Source organism: Ovis canadensis, chromosome 1, assembly GCF_042477335.2.
Source record: "Ovis canadensis isolate MfBH-ARS-UI-01 breed Bighorn chromosome 1, ARS-UI_OviCan_v2, whole genome shotgun sequence".
Taxonomy (NCBI): Eukaryota; Metazoa; Chordata; class Mammalia; order Artiodactyla; family Bovidae; genus Ovis; species Ovis canadensis.
This window is the reverse complement of record NC_091245.1, coordinates 67,427,065-67,450,465: the sequence shown is the minus strand read 5'-3', so window position 1 is coordinate 67,450,465 and position 23,401 is coordinate 67,427,065. Positions and strand designations below refer to the sequence as shown.

At 43.4% G+C, this 23,401-nt stretch overlaps 1 protein-coding gene across 7 annotated transcripts; it reads left to right on the top strand.

The window, feature by feature from the left end:
- Positions 1-1,608: 1,608 nt before the first annotated feature.
- On the top strand, positions 1,609-23,143 carry LOC138430221 (golgin subfamily A member 6-like protein 22). Of its 7 annotated transcripts, none has more exons than XM_069572544.1 (16): positions 1,609-2,055; positions 7,928-8,012; positions 8,377-8,564; positions 14,525-14,573; positions 15,129-15,287; positions 15,639-15,829; positions 17,218-17,299; positions 17,640-17,795; positions 18,167-18,325; positions 18,678-18,865; positions 19,386-19,434; positions 19,810-19,965; positions 20,812-20,970; positions 21,331-21,489; positions 21,842-22,026; positions 22,929-23,143. In XM_069572544.1, the coding sequence occupies exons 2-16, from the start codon at positions 7,967-7,969 to the stop codon at positions 22,983-22,985; spliced, it is 1,983 nt and encodes a 660-aa protein (XP_069428645.1). In that variant the 5' UTR covers positions 1,609-2,055; positions 7,928-7,966; the 3' UTR covers positions 22,986-23,143. The 7 variants fall into 7 exon arrangements, with proteins under 7 accessions (XP_069428645.1, XP_069428486.1, XP_069428570.1 ...); XM_069572385.1 differs by having other exon boundaries at positions 19,804-19,965; XM_069572469.1 differs by having other exon boundaries at positions 15,636-15,829.
- Positions 23,144-23,401: the final 258 nt, after the last annotated feature.

Below are 23,401 nucleotides of genomic sequence, written 5' to 3'. Positions count from 1 at the left end.
AATAACAATAAAATATTGATTTAAAGACTAAAAGAGTTAGCTAGTCTTATATTCTACATCTTTAAAATCATATTTTTATTTTACAGCCTCATGGGACAAAACAAAAACCAAAGCAAAAGACTGCGGCAGAAAGAGAGGGCAGGCAGGATGCTGTGATCCAGTTGATGAGGAAAAAAGAACTTTTTATCTGGACTTGGGTCAGTGCCCAGCCCTCATTGTCAGTATCTGTGTCTCAAAGTTCAGGGTCATTATCCTTAACCCAGTTAAGTTTCAACTCTAGAAGTTACCAAGTTTAAGGCACTTTAAAAATCTATCTCTGATATTGTTGGGTATACTTTTAGTGGTTTGACAGAATCTTCAGCTGTAAACACTATGATTGATTCTATTTTATGAGATGAGCTCATGGCAATCCAGGTAGAGATTCTACTTTTCTAGCTGCTCTTGCATCCAGGTGTGGCCATGTGCACAAGAAGGATGATTAGAAGTATATGTACCTTACTTGCGGGTCTATGCCAGAGAACTCTGAGCCTCTTCTCCACCAGTCATTCTTATCCATCTTACTATCTGGGAAAGATTGAAGGCAGGAGGAGAAGGGGATGACAGAGGATGAGATGGTTGGATGGCATCACCAACTCGATGGACGTGTTTGAGCAAGCTCTGGTAGTCTGTGATGGACAGGGAAGCCTGGCGTGCTGCAGTCCATGGGGTCGCAAAGAGTTGGACATGACAGACAGACTGAACTGAACTGAACTGATCTGGATATCAGCTGATGTGGCAGCAGTCAACCTTTGAATTTCCACATATTTGTGATGTCTTAGTGGGTACCGAACAGCAGAATGGAAGGAACCCGAAATTCTGAATGACTCTCAGGAAACTAGAGTGGTGGGACTATCTTCTAAGTTATAGAAGACAAACCAAACCATTTCTATCTGCAGTGCCCTCACTTTATTCTCTCTTTCTGGCATCAGAGAGAGGGAGCTCAAACATGACTCAGCATGCTTGCTGCTGCTGCTGCAAAGTCGCTTCAGTCGTGTCCGACTCTATGCGACCCCATAGATGGCAGCCCACCAGGCTCCCCCGTCCCTGGGATTCTCCAGGCAAGAACAGTAACCTTCAAAGTCTCTATCTGCCTGTGGAATACAGTCTATGAACCAAGTTTTTCAACTTTATTCTCAGTGAGACTGTTACACTGATTACATGGACCTGATTACATAGGGGCTGATTAGCCCCTACTTTTGTAATCTGCTCACTGCCTTCATTTGCTTTAAAATCTATTTCCTCCGTTTACCTTTTTAAAAACACTGAATCACTTTTTAAGATCCAACAGAAATGATACCTCCTCAGTGAAGCTATGTATGAAAAGTGAAAGTGCTAGTCACTCAGTTGGGTTTAATTCTGTGACCCCATGGACTGTACCCCACCAGGCTCCTCTGTCCATGGAATTCTTCAGGCGAGAATACTGGAATGGGTAGCCTTTCCCTTATCCAGGGGATCTTCCCCACCCAGCGATCCAACCCCAGGTCTGCTGCATTGCAGGCGGATTCTTTACCAGCTGAGCCACCAGGGAATCCCAATTAATAACAAGGGTACTTTCGAAAGAGAGAGAGAGAGAGAGAGAGAGAGAGAGAGAGAGAGAGAGAGAGAGGGAGAGAGAGGGAGAGAGAGAGATTCAAAGCAAAAAATTAAAACCCCAAACCCCTTCTATTGCCTTCCTAAAATTATCCCTGAGAAACAATCACATCGGCTGCTCTGTTCCCACTGTGGAGTAAGGACACCGAAGACAACTGTGGAGGAGGGAGCTGCCTGGATTTTGCCCACATTCTGAGTCTCTAGCCTCGGTTAAGAAAGAAAAAAACCTGTAGCAATTAACGGCAGGATACTTCATGTGTCCTTTCGGTTTCATTACTCAGAAACCTCACCCATAACACAGGGCTGTAAAAACCTGCTCGCCTTTCAACTTTTAAGGAGCAGAGCAGGTTTTCGGAGGAACCAGACTCAAGGGGAGCCCCAGGCAAGAGCCAAGGAAACTAGGAATTTGACACCCCGGTGCGCCAAGTAAGTTTCCTCCTACACTTCCCCTTCCAAGCACATTTTTGTTAGCTAACAACAGTGGATCCCCTGGCGTAGACCTCACGCTGCGGGAGGGGAGGCTGCCGGCTGCCTGGCGGGAGGGTGTGAGGGCCGCTTTCCGTCTTCCTTCGGATCTGGTGCGGCGGCTGCGACATCACGTCCCTGCATGCGCTGCTCCTCCCGGGGACTCAGTTCCGGGCTGCCGCAAAGAGCCTCGCTTGGGAGGAGGAATCCACCCCGCCTCACCTTCGGAAAAGCGGGCTGAGGTCCGTTTTAGGACTGAGGGACTAAATCCCACCTCCTAAAAGAGGAGCTGAGTGGGGTTGCCCCCTCCTCCTCCTTCCTCCTCGCACCTCAGACACCTCCTCACTACTCTGCTGGGTAGTAGAAAAACAGAAAAGAAGGTCCTTAACATACGGAGGAGCCTGGTAGGCTGCAGTCCATGGGGTCGCTAAGAGTTGGACACGAGCGACTTCACTTTCACTTTTCAGTTTCATGCATTGGAGAAGGAAATGGGAACCCACTCCAGTGTTCTTGCCTGGAGAATCCCAGGGACGACGGAGCCTGGTGGGCTGCCGTCTATGGGGTCGCACAGAGTCGGACACGACTGACGCGACTTAGCAGCAGCAGCAACATATAAGTTTATTAAAAAAAATTCTTATTACGTATTAACCATGTGTAATATTCCAAAAATTCTGCAGAGTTGCATGTATGTGAAATAATTCATTCTCACACTTTCCCTTAAAATAAACCATAAGGTCTAAGCCTATTTTTTCTCCTTCATTGTTTCCAAATGTGTAGTCCTTACCAAAAACAAAGCAAGACAAAAACACAAACGTTATTTTCAGTTTCCGTTTCTTGTTCTATTCCCCTTGTGAGAATGAAAAACATGTCTCAGTTTCTTTTCAACTTCTGTAAAATGGCTCAGAACGTAAAGAATCTGCCTGCAATGCAGAAGACTTGAGTTTTTTCCCTGAGTGGGGAAGATCCCCATGCAGAAAAGAATGGCTACCCTCTCCAGTATTCTTGCTTGGAGAATTCCAGGGACAGAGGAGCCTGGTGGGCTACAGTGCATGGGGCTGCAGGTCAGACAAGACTGAGCAACTAACACTTTCCATAAAATAGCAGCAGAAAAGTGGGAGGAAAAAAGAGAGCAAGGATGAGTGGTAAATAACTGGGAGCTTTTTCTGGAACTCACTAATCTGAAGAGCTCTGGAGAAGAAATGTTAATCCGTCAACTTTCTTTTGCATGTAAATTAGTCTTGAGATCAGAACTCTTAATTTCCCCTTCAAAATGGTATGTGAGGAATGGAGAGGTGAGGGAGAATATAGCCTGATGGCCTGGACTGCAAGATTCAGATTCTGGCTTTAGTTCTGGGAAAACTCAGCTTTTCCATTTGCACAGTGGTAGCTGGGAGCTGACAGCCTCACATTCTGTCACATAGCCAGGACAGCAGCCCATGATGTGGAAAGAACCCTGCCTGGAGAGATGAGAGATTAGGATCTTCTCCTGGTTCTTTGGAGAGGGGGTAGGAGAAAGACACATTTTCTCCATCCATGACCTCAAGTTTTCTCACTTGTATATGCACTGAGAGACTCATCACTGGTTCTCAACAGGGCTCCACACTAGATTCACTACCTACACCTTTTGTTGAGTGAAGACCAAGACCATACTTGACTCAGACAGTTCTGGCTGGTTTATTAATTGAATAAGGAAAAAAATGATACCCCCAAAACAAATAGGCAGCCTAAACATGGCAGCCTCATTTTACCCCCAGTCACACCCTTAAAAGTTGAGAAACAAGCATGTTGCCTCCTGGCCTTGGTTGTAAGCCATTGCTCAGGCCCAAGCTGCCTCTGACACCCCATGGGGCTGCTTGTTTCTGGATACTTTCTGAAAATTGGGAAGGACCAACTCAGCACTTCTGGGAAATAAGCAGTGCTTCCTTCTTCCAGGGAAGTTATCTCAAACTTCCCTGATGGCTCAGATGGTAAAGTGTCTGCCTACAATGCGGGAGACCCGGGTTCAATCCCTGGGTCAGGAAGATCTCCTGGAGAAGGAAATGGCAACCCATGCCAGTCCTGGAAAATCCCATGGACGGAAGAGTCTGGTAGGCTATAGTCCATGGAGTCACAAAGAGTTGGACACGACTGAGCGACTTTCATTCTTTCTTCCTTCTTCCTTAATGTAGTCCTGTGGTAGACATGTCCAAGAGTTGTACAGACCCTCCTGAGGGAAGAGTTCAGTTCTGAGTCTTTTTACATGGATATTTTTGACCAATTATGCTTCACTGAAGAACAGATATTCTTCATTGACTTTTTAATTAAGGTATACTTTTTATTGGTTTATTACACACATCTTTTTCTTTCTTTCTTTCTTTTTTTTAACATACATCTTTTTCTTGATGTTGACCCACATTTCTATTTGGAAAAACAAAACCAATTTTCTGATAACTCAATTTCCCTACACAGGGGGTGATTGTTAAACTGTGTGGCCAAAAGGATTTTGATAACTTCTAAAAAAGAAAAGAAACAAAAACTGTTTCCCTTTTGGAACCCAAACTCCTTCAATCTCTTGAATAGTATAAATGGTTCTAAAGATATTGTATTTCATTGATTTGTCATATGTCAAACTGAAGTTGTCAATCATCTCAGATTTTGATGAATACTTGCTACCCCTATCACCAATTCTAAGCTGTTCTCAACAACTAAGAGCAGGAACAGAAGAGATGCATGAAATCTGTGTCTTAACATTTCATGGTTTGTGTTCCCAAGGTCACCTTAGTCCCAGGTCCTCCCTCAGCATTAGCTTTACTGCTCTGTTTTATTTTTAATATGTTTTCCTGGGAAATTCTTCTTTCAGAATACACCAGAGTATGTTACCTGAAAAAAGATACTTTCATTTTTAAAATGCAGTGACTTGGAGATCCATAAAGATTAATAGAAAGGAAATCACTAATTCAGTAGCAGGAGATGTGGTTTATGAAGATTCTCCTACTTGTTATTTGGTTGCTAAGTTGCGTCTGACTCTTTGTGACCCCATAGACCGCAGCACACCAGGCTCTTCTGTCCTCTCCTATCTCCTGGAGTTTGCTCAACATTCACGTTGATACTACATGGATATGATAAATGATTTAAAAAATCATTTAGATGTGTAGTTTTGTACAGATCTGTAGTTTCAGAGTTATTGATCATTCATCATGGCTGACTTATCCAGTACTGTGAATGCTTGTGGCGACCTTCCTGGATGCCTTCAATGATGGTGGTTCCTTGTTTGGATAACCTCTATCCTCGTGTGGAAACTGAGCAGCTATGCAGAAGGAGGTTTCCACAAAAATGGTCCTGTCAAAGATGGCCTACAGAGAAGATGTAACAGAGTACTCCAGGCTTCCCTGGCTGCTCAGTGGTAAAGAACCCGTCTGCCAGTGTAGGAGACACAAGCTCAAAGCCCTGGGTCAGGAAGATCCCCTGGAGGAGGGCATAGCAATCCACTCCAGTATTCTTGCCTGGAATGCCGTGGATAGAGGAGCCTGGTAGGCTACAGTCCAGGGGGTCACAAGAGAGTCGGACACGACTTAGCGCCTGAACAACAACAACAATGGACTACTCCATCAAAATGACAAACCAGAGTCATTGAAGCAGTGCATGATAATTTGTGTTAATGGTTGATGCTTCATGTTACCTCTGATACCTTGAAGCCACACTTATCTACAGGTTTACTACCATTCATAGTAGAAAGATTCTGATTCTTTTGAGTAAGAGTGTTCTAATAGATTATATTACTCCAGTTTATGTCCTTCTCTCTCAAGCTCAGTGCTTCCTTGGTGGCTCAGATGGTAAAGAATCCGCCTGCAGTGTGGGAGACCTGGGTTCGATCCCTGGGTTGGCAGGATCTCCTGGAGAAGGGAATGGCAACCCACTGCAGTATTCTTGCCTGGAATACTGACAAGACATGGACAAAGGAGCCTGGAGGTATACAGTCCATGTGATTGCAAAGAGATGGAAACAACTGAGCAACTAACACTCACTCTTTCCCAAAGTCAGGCAATTTTTCTGGATATCTGTCTGACTGCTGAAGCAAAGTCAGTACAGAATTCAGATGTCCTCCTTGACAGAAACTTATAAACACACTTACATTATTTTGAGCTTGTTGCTTTTACTGTGTACTCTCTCCCATTCATTGTAACCCAAGTTTCTCTGGGAAGATTCTCTTACCAGATATTTCTTTACTTTGCTTTTAGTGGTATTATTATAAATCATGTCCTGTATATTGAATCTCAGGATGCTGCAAATGTGAGTAACCATAATATGAAAAATCTCAGGATGCTACAACTGTGAGCAACCATAATACAAACCAACATTTCATACAGAAGACCAGGGGGCTTAGAAAGTTGCTAGTAGTCTTAAAGTATTTCAGTTTCTTTTTCTGAGGTGGGAGTAATTCAAGTTTCCTTAAACAGTTTTATTGAGGTATAAAACAAACACTATAAATTTCATGCATTAAAAATTTACAGTTGATACAATGTACCAAGTTGGGAAAGGAGTATGTCAAAGCTGCATACTGTCACCCTGCTTATTTAACTTATATGTAGAGTACATCATGCGAAATGCCAGGCTGGATGAAGCCCAGGTGGGAATCAAGTTTGCTGGGAGAAATATCAATAACCTCAGATATGCAGATGACACCACCCTTATGGCAGAAAGTGAAGAGGAACTAAAAAGCCTCTTGATGAAAGTGACAAAGGAGAGTGCAAAAGTTGGCTTAAAGCTCAACATTCAGAAAACTAAGATCATGGCATCCAGTCCCATTACTTCGTGGCAAATAGATGGGGAAACAGTGGAAACAGTGAGACTTTATTTTCTTGGGCTCCAAAATCACTGCAGATGGTGACTGCAGCCGTGAAATTAAAAGATGCTTGCTCCTTGGCAGAAAAGCTATGACCAACCTAGAACAGCGTATTCAAAAGCAGAGACATTACTTTGCCAACAAAGATCCATCTAGTCAAAGCTATGGTTTTTCCAGTAGTCATGTATGGATGTGAGAGTTGGACCATAAAGAAAACTGAATGCCAAGGAATTGATGCTTTCGAACTGTGGTGTTGGAGAAGACTCTTGAGAGTCCCTTGGACTGCAAGGAGATCAAACCAATCCATCCTAAAGGAAATTACTCCTGAATATTCATTGGAAGGACTGACCTTGAAGCTGAAACTCCAATACTTTGGTCACCTAATGTGAAGAACTGACTCACTGGAAAAGACCCTGATGCTGGGAAAGATTGAAGGTGGGAGGAGAGCGGAATGACAGAGGATGTCCCATGATGACTCGATAGGACATGAGTTTGAGTAAGCTCTGGAAGTTGGTGATGGACAGGGAAGCCTGGCATGCTGTTATCCATGGGGTTGCAAAGAGTCAGACACGACTGAGTGACCGAACTGAAGTGAACATATGTACCAGGGTAAATGTACAGTTATTTCACATGAAGTAGGCACTTTCAGAAATCTTCCTGGAAGATGTGTGGGATGTAAACTGTGAAATATTTTTACATACTATCCAGGGTGGGATGTCTCCAGAAGAACCACAAACAGAAAAAAGATTGTGAAAAATATGAAAGGGCTTATAGTTACCTATTTGTAAACCTGCACATTCTTCTGTCTAGTGGAAGCTAGCATGTAGTTTGGTGGAGTTGAGGGGAGGCAACACTGGCAAGGAGGTGCAGGGGTAGCGAGGTGGGCGGAATCTTGGGAATTGCATTTGTAGGCAGTTGGAAGCAACCAGCGAATGTTATTCAGAACAGTTCACGTTAATGGAATTCTAGATATGACCTGCTTGACATGTCTTTGCCCCTTTCTGTCTCCAGAGCTAAAAGAAGATAAAAGAAGAATTAGAAGAAAGCTGCATGAATAAAGATGGGATCCTTCATGATACAGAAAAGACCTCAGCAGGTACAGGGGAGGGTTCTGTTTACAGTGGGGTGGGGTTCTGCTCACAGTTCTGCTGAAGTGGCCCCTGAGACTCTGACAGGAGGAACTTCCAGAAGCAGGGACCTTCTCCTTCTATGAACACACTCTGTTTCATCTCATAATAATAAAGAGAGTTGTGGTTGTAGGTCCAGGCAGCCAGTCAGAGTCTTTCCTAGCACATTCCCAAACCTGCCCTTGATGTACAGTCACAGGTGAAGTCAGACATGTCTGTTTGCTTTTTCAAGACAGTTTGGTCACTGAGAAGGTGGAGGTTTGAGGGATGAAATGTTGTAGCTCTCAGGACTGACTTTTGTTTTCTCCCCTCTCTAACATCTTCCTGGAGCAGCAGAGCAGTACGAAAGAGAAGCAGCTAAGAGGGAAAAGGATTCTCTTGAGCAAAAGATTAAAGAGCTGATACAAATGTTAGAGAACCAAGAAAGAGCCTTCAAGATATTTAGAGTCAAAATCACTGGCGAGACGAGAGAAAGAGACAACCTTCTGAGAAGGATGAACAAGGGGATTGAGATGCTGGAGGTAACTTGGTGTGGGTCTGGGCAGTGATGGTAGAAAAAGCCCTCAAACCCCAGGAAGGGATGGGTGGAAATTAAAGCAAAGTCATAGAGAGAAGCACCTTGGTTATTGACTACTTTTGACTCATTAGAAGCTCTGAGTTTTTAATGGTTTGTTGTTTAGTTGCTAAATTGTGTCTGACTCCTTGCAACCCCCTGGACTGTAGCCTGCCAGGCTCCTCTGTCCATGGAGTTATCCAGGAAAGAATATTGGAGCGTGTTGCCATCTCCTTCTCCAGGGGTTCTTCCCAACCCATGGATTAAACCTGTGTCTCCTGCATTGGCAGGTGGATTCTTTACCATTGAGCCACCAGGGAAGCCCTTTTAATGGCTTAAATCCAAGCATTTGGGTTCTGATCACAGTGAGTTTCTGAAGATTCCAGGAGGACTTGGAACCTCCAAGCGTTTATAAATAACCTTCCCATGATTTGAGAGAATAACATTGAAAAATGTATATTTCAGTTCAGTTCAGTTCAGTCGCTCAGTCGTGTCCGACTCTTTGCAACCCCATGGATAACAGCATGCCAGGCTTCCCTGTCCATCACCAACTCCCGGAGTTCACTCAGACTCAGGTCCATCGAGTCTGTGATGCCATCCAGCCATCTCATCCTTGGTCGTCCCCTTCTCCTCCTGCCCCCAATCCCTCCCAGCATCAGAGTCTTTTCCAATGACTCAACTCTTCACATGAGGTGGCCAAAGTACTGGAGTTTCAGCTTTAGCATCATTCCCTCCAGAGAAATCCCAGGGCTGATTTCCTTCAGAATGGATTGGTTGTATCTCCTTGCAGTCCAAGGGACTCTCAAGAGTCTTCTCCAACACCACAGTTCAAAAGCATCAATTCTTTGGCACTCAGCCTTCTTCACAGTCCAACTCTCACATCCATACATGACCACAGGAAAAACCATAGCCTTGACTAGATGGACCTTAGTCGGCAAAGTAATGTCTCTGCTTTTTAATATGCTATCTAGGTTGGTCATAACTTTTCCTCCAAGGAGTTCAGTTCAGTTCAGTTGCTCAGTCGTGTCCAACTATTTGTGACCCCATGAATCGCAGCATGCCAGGCCTCCCTGTCCATCACCATCTCCCGGAGTTCACTCAGACTCACGTCCATTGAGTCTGTGATGCCATCCAGTAAGCATCTTTTAATTTCATGGTTGCAGTCACCATCTGCAGGGATTTTGGAGCCCAGAAAAGTAAAGTCTGACACTGTTTCCACTGTTTCCCCATCTGTTTCCCATGAAGTGATGGGACCAGATGCCATGATCTTCATTTTCTGAATGTTGAGCTTTAAGTCAACTTTTTCACTCCCTCTTTCACTTTCATCAAGAGGCTTTTTAGTTCCTCTTCACTTTCTGCCATAAGGGTGGTGTCATCTGCATATCTGAGGTTATTGATATTTCTCCCCGCAATCTTGATTCCAGCTTGTGCTTGTTCTAGCCCAGCATTTCTCATGATGTACTCTGCATAGAAGTTAAATAAGCAGGGTGACAATATACAGCCTTGACGGACTCCTTTTCCTATTTGGAACCAGTCTGTTGTTCCATGTCCAGTCTGAACTGTTGCTTCCTGACGTGCATATAGGTTTCTCAAGAGGCGGGTCAGGTAGTCTCGTATTCCCATCTCTTTCAGAATTTCCACAGTTTATTGTGATCCACACAGTCAAAGGCTTTTGCATAGTCAATAAAGCAGAAATAGATGTTTTTCTGGAAGTCTCTTGCTTTTTCCATGATCCAGCAGACGTTGGCAATTTGATCTCTGGTTCCTCTGCCTTTTCTAAAACCAGCTTGAACATCTGGAAGTTCATGTTTCACATATTGCTGAAGCCGGCTTGGAGAATTTTGAGCATTACTTAACTAGTATGTGAGATGAGTGCAATTGTGCGGTAGTTTGAGCATTCTTTGGCATTGCCATTGTTTGGCATTGCCATTGTTTGGCATTGCCTTTCTTTGGGATTGGAATGAAAACTGACCTTTTCCAGTCCTGTGGCCACTGCTGAGTTTTCCAAATTTGCTGGCATATTGAGTGCAGCATTTTCACAGCATCATCTTTCAGGATTTGAAATAGCTCAATTGGAATTCCATCACCTCCACTAGCTTTGTTTGTAGTGATGCTTTCTAAGGCCCACTTGACTTCACATTCCAGGATATCTGGCTCTAGGTGAGTGATCACACCATCGTGATTATCTGGGTCATGAAGATCTTTTTTGTACAGCTCTTCTGTGTATCCTTGCCACCTCTTCTTAATATCTTCTGCTTCCATTAGGTCCATACCATTTCTGTCCTTGATCGAGCCCATCTTTTCATGAAATGTTCCCTTGGTATCTCTGATTTTCTTGAAGAGATCTCTAGTCTCTTCCATTCTGTTGTTTCCCTCTATTTCTTTGCATTGATCGCTGAAGAAGGCTTTCTTATCTTTTCTTGCTATTCTTTGGAACTCTGCATTCAGATGCTTATATCTTTCCTTTTCTCCTTGGCTTTTCACTTCTCTTCTTTTCATAGCTATTTGTAAGGCCTTCTCAGACAGCCATTTTACTTTTTTGCATTTCTTTTCCATGGGGATGGTCTTGACCCCATCTCCTCTACAATGTCACGAACCTCAGTCCATAGTTCATCAGGCACTCTATCTATCAGATCTAGTCCCTTAAATCTATTTCTCACTTCCTCTGTATAATCATAAGGGATTGGATTTAGGTCATACCTGAATGGTCTAGTGGTTTTCCCAACTTCCTTCAATTTAAGTCTGAATTTGGCAATAAGGAGTTCATGGTCTGAGCCACAGTCAACTCCTGGTCTTGTTTTTGTTGACTGTATAGAGCTTCTCCATCTTTGGCTGCAAAGAATATAATCAATCTGATTTTGGTGTTGACCATCTGGTGATGTCCATGTGTAGAGTCTTCTCTTGTGTTCTTGGAAGAGAGTGTTTGCTATGACCAGTGCATTTTCTTGGCAAAACTCTATTAGTCTTTGCTCTGCTTCATTCCACATTCCAAGGCCAAATTTGCCTGTTACTCCAGGTGTTTCTTGACTTCCTACTTTTGCATTCCAGTCCCTTATAATGAAAAGGACATCTTTTTTGGGTGTTAGTTCTAAAAGGTCTTGTAGGTCCTCATAGAACCGTTCAACTTCATCTTCTTCAGCGTTACTGGTTGGGGCATAGACTTGGATTTCTGTGGTATTGAATGGTTTGCCTTGGAAATGAACAGAGATTTTTCTGTTGTTTTTGAGATTGCATCCAAGTACTGCATTTTGGACTCTTTTGTTGACCATGATGGCTACTCTATTTCTTCTAAGAGATTCCTGCCCGCAGTAGTAGATATAATGGTCATCTGAGTTAAATTCACCCATTCCAGTCCATTTTAGTTCACTGATTCCTAGAATGTCGACGTTCATCCTTGCCATCTCTTGTTTGACCACTTTCAATTTGCCTTGATTCATGGACCTGACATTCCAGGTTCCTATGCAATATTGCTCTTTACGGCATCGGACCTTGCTTCTATCACCAGTCACATCCACAGCTGGGTATTGTTTTTGCTTTGGCTCCATCCCTTCATTCTTTCTGGAATTATTTCTCCACTGATCTCCAGTAGCATATTGGGCACCTACTGACTGGGGAGTTCCTCTTTCAGTATCCTATCATTTTTCCTTTTCATACTGTTCATGGGGTTCTCAAGGCAAGAATACTGAAGTGGTTTGCCATTCCCTTCTCCAGTAGACCACATTCTGTCAGACCTCTCTACCATGACCCGCCCGTCCTGGGTGGCCCCATGGGCATGGCTTAGTCTCATTGATTTAGACAAGGCCATGGTCCTAGTGTGATTAGATTGACTAGTTTTCTGTGATTATGGTTTCAGTGTCTGCCCTCTGATGCCCTTTTGCAACACCTACCATCTTACTTGGGTTTCTCTTACCTTGTATGTGGGGTATCTCTTCATGGCTGCTCCAGCAAAGTGCAGCTGCTGCTCCTTACTGTGGACGAGGGGTATCTCATCACCATTGCCCCTCCTGACCTTGAACATGTAATAGCTTGCTTCTCTAGGCCCTCCTGTGCCCGGGCCCAGCCACCACTCCTTGGATGTGGGGTTGCTCCTCCTGGCCACCACCCCTGGCCTCGGGCATCGAGTTGCTCCTCCCGACCTCCCTACCTGGCCTCAGGCATGGGGTAGCTCCTTCCAGCCTCTGCCCTTGGCCTCGGACATAGGGCTGCTCCTGCGCTGTCGCATCTTGGCACTCTCGGCTGCTGCCCCTGACCTCGGACGCGGGGTAGCTCCTCTCGGCTGCCGCCCCTGACCTCAGACGTGGGGAGGTCATGTATATTACCATATGTGAAATAAATCACCAGTCCAAGTTTGATGCATGAAACAGGGCGCTCAAAGCTGGTGCACTGGGACAACCCTGAGGAATGGGATGGGGAGGAAGATGTGAGGAGAGTTCAGGGTGGGGGATACATATACGCGCATGGCTGATTCATGTCAGTGTATGGCAAAAACCACCACAATACTGTAAAGTAATTAGCCTCCAATTAAAATAAATAAATTAACTTAAAAATAAAAACTTCTCCCAGAGCTTGTGTTGTTGTTTTGAGGGATTCCTGGATGATCTCTTGGAGTCAGTATTAAATAGGATTCCCAGGGTTTTCAGGTGGTTATTCTGAGTGTATCTACTAGATGCCGGAGATGTTACTGGAGTAGTACATGTAATTTGTCTTAATAGTTGATTCTTCATGTCACCCACTTTACCTCAATGCCATCTTATTGGCTACAGATTTACTACTATTCAAACCCTGATGGCTCAGTGGTAAAGAATCCACTTGTAATGCAGGAGACTTGGATTCAATCCCTGGGTTGGGAAGACCAACCCGGTCCAGTGTTCTTGCCTGAGAAACCCCGTGGACAGGGGAGCCTGGCGGGCTATACAATCCATGGGTTTGCAAGAGTTGGACACAACTTAGTGACTAAACCACCATCATAGTAGCAAGATCTTGATTCCTTTAAGAGAGTCTAAATCACTATATTACTCCAAGTGATCTTCTCCTGTTCCAAACTCAGGCAATGTTTCTGGAAAACTGTCTGACCTCTGAAGAAGAGCAAAGACACTCAGATGTCCTTGACAGAACATGCCCCAAATTTCTGTATCTACTTGGAACATGCCTAGCTTATTTTTAGCTTGTTGCTTTTTTTGTACATTCTCTATATTCACAATAAACCAAGTTTCTCTGGGAAGATTCTCTTACCAGATCAGTCTTCATCTTTACTTTGCTTTTAGTTGTATTACTGTTAACCATATCCTGTAGATAGAATCTTAGGATGCTACAACTGCAATGAACCATAGAGATTATATAATATAAATTAAACATATTGCAAACATGGCTTAAGGAGTTGACACTTATTAGTAGTCACAAAGAGACTATTTTCCCAGATGGAGTAATTCAAGTTTTCTTAAACAGTTTTATTGAGAGATAATTAAAAAAAAACTACCAATAAAATTTTATTTATTAAAAATACATGATTGATATGAATTACTCATGTGAATGTACACAGATTTCACATGGGGAAGGTGTTCTCTGAAATCTTCCTGAAAGAGGCATATGATGTAAATTTTGAAAAACTGGTACATCTTATTCAAGGTGGGATGTTATCAGAAGAGTCAAAAGCAGAAAAAACAGCATATGAAAAATATAAAAGTCTCCAAGTTTGCATATTTATAAAATTGCACATTCTTTTGATGGGTGGAAGCTAGCATGTTGAGGGGGAAGCAACATGGTGAGGAGGCTGCAGGGGTAGCCAGGTAGGTGGGATATGGAAAATTTACATGTAGGCAGTGAGAAGCAACCAGGAAATGTTGCTTGAAACAGTTCATTTCTCAGAATGTTTCAGTGGAAGTTTAAGTTTGACCTGCCTGATGTGTCTTTGCCTCTTTGTGTCTCCAGATCTTAAGAAAGATAAGGGAAGAACAAGAGAAATACTACATGAAGAAAGGTGAGGAGTGGAGAGAGGCTCAAGAAAGAGTGGATATATGTATATGTATATGTGTATATATATATAATTATGACCGATTCATGTTGTATGGCAGAAACCAACACAACATTCTAAAGCAATTTTGTTCCAATTAAAAAAAAATAAAATGTTGATTAAAATTTGAAAAAAAGAAAGATTCTTCATGATTCAGAAAAGACCTCAGCAGGTACAAGGTGGGCTCTCCTCACAGTAGAGAGGGGAGGTTCCTGCAGTGCCCTCTGGGACTCTGACAGGAGAACTTCCAGAAGGACGAGCTTCCTCACCTCTTGTGAACTCACTCTGCTACATCTGAAATAACAAGGAGAGTTGTGGTTGTAGATCTAGCCAGCCAGTCATGGCCTTTCCTAGCGTGTTTTCACACCTGCCCTGATGTGTGGTCGCAGGTAGATTCAAAGATTTCCATCTGATTTTTTTCAGACAGTTTGGTCACTGAATGTGGAGGTTTGAGGGATGAGAGGTTGAAGCTCTCTGAGTTGACTGTTGTTTCCTTCCCTCTCTAAAATCTTCCTGGAACAGAGGAGCAGATCAAAAGAGAGGCAAGTGAGAGGGAAAAAGACCCTTCTGAGCGAAAAGTTGAAGAGCTGCAGCGACAGTTGGAGAACCAAAAGGGAGTTTTGGAGAGATTAAGAGCCAGAGTGAGAAAGCAGATGAGAGAAAGAGAGAAGACCTCAGCAGGTACAGGGGAGAGTTCTGCTCACAGTGGGGTGGGGAGGTTCTTGCAGTGCCCTGTGAGACTGCTATAGGAGGAGTTTCCCAAAGCAAGGACCCTCTTCTCCTTCTCTGAACACACTCTAAGCTCTATCTGAAAACAGCAAGGTAAGTTGATATAGGTCCAACCAGGCTGCCAGGGCCTTTCCTAGCACCCTCCCCAAACTGCCCCTGATGTGTGGTCACAAGTGACTTGAAATGTTTTACATATCCACCTGCTTTCACGTTTTGGTCAAGAAAGGTGGGTTGGGTGCTGGAGAGTGTAGGTCTCAAATCTGACTGTTGTTTTCTTCCTCCTCTAAATCCTTCCTGGAGCAGAAGAGTGGGCCAGAGGAGAGGCAACTGAAAGGGAAAAGGAACCTCTTGAACAAAAGGTTAAAGAATTACAGTCAAAGATGGAGGGCAACAGAAGTGTCTCCTTGAAGGGAGCTAGACTCAAAACGACAAAGAAGATGAGAGAAAGAGAAAGCCTTCTGAGGAGGATGAACAAGAGGTTTGAGATGTTGGAGGTAACCTAGTATGGGTCTGGGCAGTGACTGTGGAAAAAGTATTGGGACCTCAGGAAGGGGTGGGTGCAAATTAAAGCACAGTCACAGAGAGAAGCACTATTCTCCTTTATTGCTTTCAATTCACTAGAAGCTCTGAGATTTTAACGGCTTATATCCAGGCATTTGAGTTCAGTTCACAGTTTTTGAAGAGTCCAGGGGGCCCTTGGTATCTCCAAACATTTATAGAATATAAATAACTTTTCCAAGTCTTGTGCTGCTGTTTTGAGAGGTTCCTGGTTGATCTCATGGAATCAGTATTAAATGGGGTTCCCAGGTTTAACAAGTAGACATTCTAAGTATGTTTAATGCAAGCAGGACAAGTTTCTGAAACAGTGCCTCATCATTTTCCTTAACAGCTGACACAGATTTAGTGCTATTCATAGTAAGGGGATCCTGATTTCTTTGAAAGAGTTCTAATAGACTATAATATTCTATTCCAAACTGAAGCACTTTCTCTGGACATCTGTCTGACCTCTGAAGCAACATCAGTACAGATGTCTTCCTTGACTAAACACTTGCATAATTTCCTTATATGCTTAGAAAAGACAAGTTATTTTGAGATTGTTACTTTTACTGTGCACTTATTCCCATTCAGAGCAAATCAAGCTCCTCTGCAGAGCTTCTCCTACCAAAGCTTTCTTTATCTTTATTATGCTTTTAGTTGTATTGCTGTTATTCATACACTATAGATAGAATCTGAGGAAGCTACAGCTGTGAGGAACTATAGACATTATATTAAAACCTCCTACATTTCACCTGGAAACTCAAAGAATAAAGATACTTACTAGTATGTTTTACAGTTTTTCAGCACTTTTTTTTTCTGAGATGCAGAGATTCGAGTTTATTTAAACAGTTTCATAGAGATGTAATTCACAAGCCATAAATTTCAGGGATTTAAATGTACAACTATGTTTAATTAAATGTACATGTACAAGTGATACAAATTTATGCACATAAAAGTAGTGATTTCATATAGGAAAGGTGGTTTAGTGAATGTTCCCAGAAAAGGTGTGTGATGTAAATTTTGAAAAATTTGTGCATATTCTCTATGGTAGAATGTTATCTGAAGAGCCAGAAGCAGGAAAAACAGCATACAGAAAATATGAAGGGGACCAAGGTTATGTATTTGTAAAACTGCACATTTTTCTGACTAGTGGAACCTTTATGAATGGTGGAAGCAACACTAGCAGAGGAGGCTGGAGAGTTAGTGAGGTAGGCAGGATTTTAGAAACTTGTAGGCAGTTGAGCACAACCAGGTGATATTACTGAGAATAGTTCTTTTCTCAGAATATATCAATGAGGAATTCAGGTTTGACCGGCCTGATGTGTCTGCCGCTCCGTGTCTCCAGATGTTGGGAATGATAAAGGACGAGCTAGGGGAATGCTGCAAGAAGACAGATGAGCTTTGTGATGCAGCCAAGACCTTAGCAGGTACGGGGGAGGGCTCTGCTCACCGTGGGTGGGGAGGTTCCTGCAGTCCCCTCCGAGAACTCTGACAGGATGAACTCCTGGAACTTCTGTGAACATGCTCTGCTTCATCTGAAAATAAGGTGGCTTGTGGTTTTAGGTCCAGTCAACCAGTCATTCCCAAATCTGCAGATTTCTAAACCTGCCCTTGATATGTAGTCACAGGTGACTACAGCCAGGACCATCTCCTTTTTCACAACAGTTTGGTCACTGGGAAAGTGAAGGTTTAGTGGGTAGAGGAGGTGGTACCTCTCAGGGCTGACTGTTGTTTTCTTTCCTCTCTAAAAACTTCTTGGATGAGCAGAATGCACTGAAGGAGAGCCATCTGAGAGGGAAACGGAGCTTCTTGAGCAAAAGTATAAGGAGATAAGTCAAAAGGTGGAGGACCAAAAAAAAGACTTCGAAGAATTTGTAGACAAAATGGTAGAGAAAACAAGACAAAGACAGAAGATTTCAGCAGGTACACGAATGGGCTCAGCACACAATAGGGTGGGGAGGTTCCTGCAGTGCTCTTTAGGAGTCTGATGGGAGGGATTTCCAGAAGCAGGGAGCTTCCTGGCCTGTGTGAACATACTCTGTTATATCAGAAAATAATAATGCTGGTTGCAGCTGTAGGTCCAGCCTGCCAGTCAGGGATTTTCCTAGGAGATTCCCCACCCTGCCCTTGGTGTGTGAACACTGGTGAATCCAGACATTTCCATGTGCTTTTTCATGACAGTTTGATCATTGAGAAATTGGACGGTTGTTGGGGGAGGGGTGTGGTGTGTGAAGGGTTATAACTCTCAGATCTAATTGTTGTTTCCTCATCTCTCTAACATCTTCCTGGAACAGAAGAGTGTGTCAAGAGAGTGGCAGCTGAGAGGGAAAAGGAACTTCTTGAGCAAAAGGTTAAAGAGCTGCAGGAACAGCTGGAGGACCAAGAAAGGGTCCCTGAGGAATTAAGAGTCAAAAAGACAGAGAAACGAAGAGAAAGAGAAAAGACCTTAGCAGGTATAGGGTGGACTCAGCTCATGGTAGGGTGGGGAGGTTCCTGCAGTGCCCTCTATGACTCCGACAGGAGGTACTTCCAGAAATAGAGCTTCCTCTCCTTCTGTGAACACACTCTGCTTTATCTGAAAATAACAAGGCAAGTTGTGGTTAGAGGTCCAACCAGTCATCCCCTTTTCTAGCACATTCTCGCACCTGCCCATATGTGTGGTCACAGGTGAATTTAGACATTCCCATCTGCTTTGCCCAGACAGTTTGGTTACTCAGAAAGCAAGGGTTGTTGGTTGTGGGCTTGTAGCTCTCAGTGCTGACTGTTGTTTTCTTCTCTCTTCTCTCTAAAATCTTCTGGGAGCAGAAATGCTATCTGAATTGGAGGTTGCTATGCAAGAAAAGAAGCTTCTTGAGCAAATGGTTAAAAAATTGAAGCAAAAGTTGAAGGACCAAGAAAGAACCTTCGAGAGATTTAGAGACAAACTCACAAAGGAGATGAGAAAAAGAGACGACCTTCTGAGAAAGATGAATGAGAGGATTCAGATGCTGGAAGTATGTCTGGTCTGGGTCTGGGCAGTAACTTTGGAACAAAGCCTGAACCCTCAGGAAGGGACGGGTGAAAAATAAAACAAAGTCATAGAGAGAAGCACTACTGCTCTTCACTGCTTCTAATTCATTGGAAGCCCTGAGTTTTAAACAAGATTCTTTAACAATTTAAGTTAAACTTCAAGTTCTTACACAGTTTTATTGAGTTATATTTCACAAACCATAAATTTCAAATATTGAAAATGTATAATATAATTTACTAAAGTATTTACAGTGATTTCACTTGGGGAATGTGCTTTATGGAATGTTCCTGGAAGAAGAGTGTGGTGTAAAATTTGAAAATTTGTACATATTATCCAAGAGTAGATGTTACCAGAAGGGTTGCAAGCAGTAAAATACAGCCTGTGAAAAACATGAAGCAACACAGGAATGTTACTCAGAGGAGTTCATTTCTCAGAATATTTCAGTGGAAGTTCAGCACGGGTTAGACCTGCCTGACATGTCTTTGCCTCTTTCTGATCTCCAGCGCTTACTGAGGTTACCGGAAACACTAGAGGAACAGGACATGAAGAAAGGTGAGCTCCTTCGTGATGCAGGAAGGAAACCTAGCAGGTGGACAGGAGAGCTCAGCTCACAGTGGGGTGGGGAGGTTTCTGCAGTGCCCTCTCAGACTCTGACAGGAGGAAATTCCTGAAGCTGGGAGCTCTCATTCTGGGAATGCACTCTGCTTCATCTGAAAACACAAGGCTAATTGTGGTTGCCGGTCCAGTCACTCAGTCAGGGCCTTTCCTAGAAGATTTCCAAACCTGCCCTTGTGTGTGGTCACAGGTGCATTTAGACATGTCCATCTCCTTTTTCATGACAGTTTGGTCACTAACAGAGTGGAGGGCTGAACCTCTCGGGGTTGACTGTTGTTCTCTTTCCTTTCTAAAATCTTCCTGGAGCAAAAGGGCAGGCCAAAAGAAAGGCAGCTGAAAGGAAAAACAAGCCTCTTGCACAAAAGATTAAAGAATCGCAGCAAAAATCGGAGAACCAAGAAAAAGTCTTCGAAGTATTAAGAGTCAAAATGACAGAGGAGTTGAATGAAAGAGAGAAAGCCTCAGCAGGTACAGGGGAGGGCTCATTTCACAGCGGGGTGGGGATGTTCCTGCAGTGCCCTTTGAGACTCTGATGGAAAGAACTTACTGAAATGAGGAGCCTCTTTTCCTTCTGTGAACACACCCTGCTTCATCTGAAAATACCAAGGAGAGTTGTGGGTGTGGGTGCATCCAGCCAGTTAGGGCCTTCCCTAGCATGTTCCCAAATCTGCCCTTGATGTCTGGTCACAGGCACAGGTGGAAATGTCTACCTGTTTCTTCAGGAGAGTTTGGTTACTGAGGATATGATATGGAGGGTTGGAGGTTGGGGGTTATAGCTTCCTTAAACAGGGAGCTTCCTCACCTCCTGTGAACACACACTGCTTCATCTGAAAATAACCAGAGTTGTGGCTGTAGGTCCAGCCTGCCAGTCAGGGCCTTTCTTAGCATGTTCCTAGGTGTATGTGATGTGGTGGAGGAAATGGTAACCCACTCCAGTATTCTTGCCTAGAGAATCCCGTGGACAGAGGAGCCTGGTGGGCTGCAGTCCCACAGGGTCACACAGAGTTGGACATGACTGCAGCAACTTAGCATGCATGCATGCTTGCATTGGAGAAGGAACTAGCAACCCACTCCAGTATTCTTGCCTGGAGAACCCTGGGGACAGAGGAGCCCAGTGGGCTGCCATCTGTGGGGTCGCACTGTGTCGGACACGACTGAAGCAACTTAGCAGCAGCAGCAGGTGTATGTGGACGTGTCTACCTACTTCTTTGGGACAGTTTGGTCCCTGAGGATATGGAGGGTTGGGATTTGGGGGGTTGTAGCTCTCAGGTCTGACTGTTGTTTCCTTCTTTCTCTAAACTCTTCCTGGAGCAGAAGAGCAGACCAAAAGAGAGGCCGCTGAGAGGGAAAAGGAGTATCTTGAAAAACAGGTTAAAGAATTGGAGCAAAATGTGGAGGACCAAGAAAGAGTCTTCCAGAGATTAAGAACTGAAATGACAGAAGAGATGAGAGAAAGTGAAAAGGCCTCAGCAGGTACAGGGGAGAGCTCATTTCACAGCGGGGTGGGGATGTTCCTGCAGTGCCCTTTGAGACTCTGATGGAAAGAACTTACTGAAATGAGGAGCCTCTTTTCCTTCTGTGAACACACCCTGCTTCATCTGAAAATACCAAGGAGAGTTGTGGGTGTGGGTGCATCCAGCCAGTTAGGGCCTTCCCTAGCATGTTCCCAAATCTGCCCTTGATGTCTGGTCACAGGCACAGGTGGAAATGTCTACCTGTTTCTTCAGGAGAGTTTGGTTACTGAGGATATGATATGGAGGGTTGGAGGTTGGGGGTTATAGCTCTCAGGTCTGACTGTTGTTTCCTTCCTTCTCTAAACTCTTCCTGGAGCAGAAGAGCAGATCAAAAGAGAGGCTGCTGAGAGGGAAAAGGAGTCTGCTGAAAAACAGGTTAAAGAATTGGAGCAAAATGTGGAGGACCAAGAAAGAGTCTTCCAGAGATTAAGAACTGAAATGACAGAGGAAATGAGAGAAAGTGAAAAGGCCTCAGCAGGTACTGAGGGGAGAGCTCATTTTGCAGTGGGGTGGGGAGGTTCCTGCAGTGTTTCTCTGAGAACTCTGACTGGAGGAACTTCCAGAAGCAGGGCCCCTCTTTTTCTTCTCTGAACACACTCTACTACCTATGAAAACAACAGGCCAGTTATGGTTGTGGGTCCAGCTAGCTAGTCAGCACCTATCCTAGCACACTCTCACACCTGCCCTTGATGTGTGGGCACAGGTGAATTCAAACCTGCCCATCTGCTTTTTTCAAGAAAGGATGGTCACTGAGAAAGTGGCGGGTTGGGGATTGGGGATTGTACCTCTGACTGTTGTTTTCTTCCCTATGTATAATTTTCCTGGAGCAGAAGAGCAGGCCAAAAGAAAGGCTGCTGAGAGGGAAAAGCTTTTAGAGCAAAAGCTTAAAGAATTGCAACAAAAGTTTGAGGACCAAGAAAGAGCCTTCAAGGCATTTAGAGTCCAAATGACAGAAGAGGAACGAGAAAGAGACTACTTTCTGAGAAAGATGAATAAGAGGATTGAGATGCTGGAGGTGAGTCTGGTCTGGGTCTGGGCAGTGACTGTGGAACAGAGCCCTGGAACCTCAGGAAGGGATGGGTGAAAATTCAAGCAGAGTTGTAGAGAGAAGCACCATGATTCTTTACTGCTTTAGATTCACTAGAAACCCTGGGATTTAAATGGTTTATGTCTGGACACTTGATGCTTTCAAGAATTTATAGACTATAGACAACTTTCCCAGGGCTTGTGCTGCTGTTTTGAGGGATTCCTGGCTGATTTCTGGACTTTTCCTGGAGCCAATATTAAGCAGGATTCCCAGAGTTGTCAGGTGGATGTTCTCAGAAGCAGATATTGGTTCACGTTCCTAAGCTTCCTGCTAGTTTTCAGGCTGCTACTACATCCAAAGACCCTAATATAGATCCCTGCTAACTTAAAGCATTCAAATATGCCCAGACTTAGAAATATGGGCAACTGCCAGCTCCTAATTTGGCTGCAGTTGTCTCCAGGTGAGTTTAAACTGTCAGTCAGTCTTCAGTAGAGGAGAAGTTCTGTCTTCTCCCATCTGGAATTATTTATATCAGTTTTCTTGATCAACTTAGGAGTTCTCAATATTTCTAAGATGTGGAGAGAATTTGTGCCATTCACAAGGAAGGCCCTCACCTAAATAGCATAAACGTGGCTGAAATGTCTTATAAATTGTCCTCAGGCCTGGTTAGGACTGTAGGGAAACCCTAGTGATGGGTATGAGTAATTTTGTGCTATGCATCCTCTCACCATCCAGACCTAAACCAGGAGATGTTTCTGATGAGCATAATAACTTCTCATGATCCTTTAAGAAAGAACTCTTTAAAAGAAAATAAATTGTTAATGGAAAACCTTGTTTTGAAATGAGATTTTGAAAAGGTTTCTGTTTACTAACACATCATACATTTTTAGGCTGCAGTGAACAATGATAACGACAAGGATGATGAGGAAAACACTGAAAAGTACTGAACTTCATAGACACGGGAAGATAATGACAAAGAAAATACTTCACAGCCTTTTGTTTTAGTCTCAGTTTGGGAGAAGATAAAGCATGTGTGGTCACTAATTACTCAGATTTTTTGTTTCTTTCTTTTAAATTCTGGTAATATTAAAAGTTTTCACAAGTGCTTTTTTGATCTGGATTATTTTTATCTATGTATGTACCTTTTCTTTCATCATTAAAGTTTTAATGTAAAAAATAGAAAAATCATCTACTATAGAATATCAATTCCTGACCCACAAAGGAAAGAATTAGTGTGGTTGGATAATTAACTTAAGTGGAAATGGAAGCAACTGAGTAGAGAACAAAGAGAATGTCAAATTTGTAATATCTTGAAAAAAAGAAAAATTTTATTAAGTAATGCTTCAGAAAGTCACATATGAAT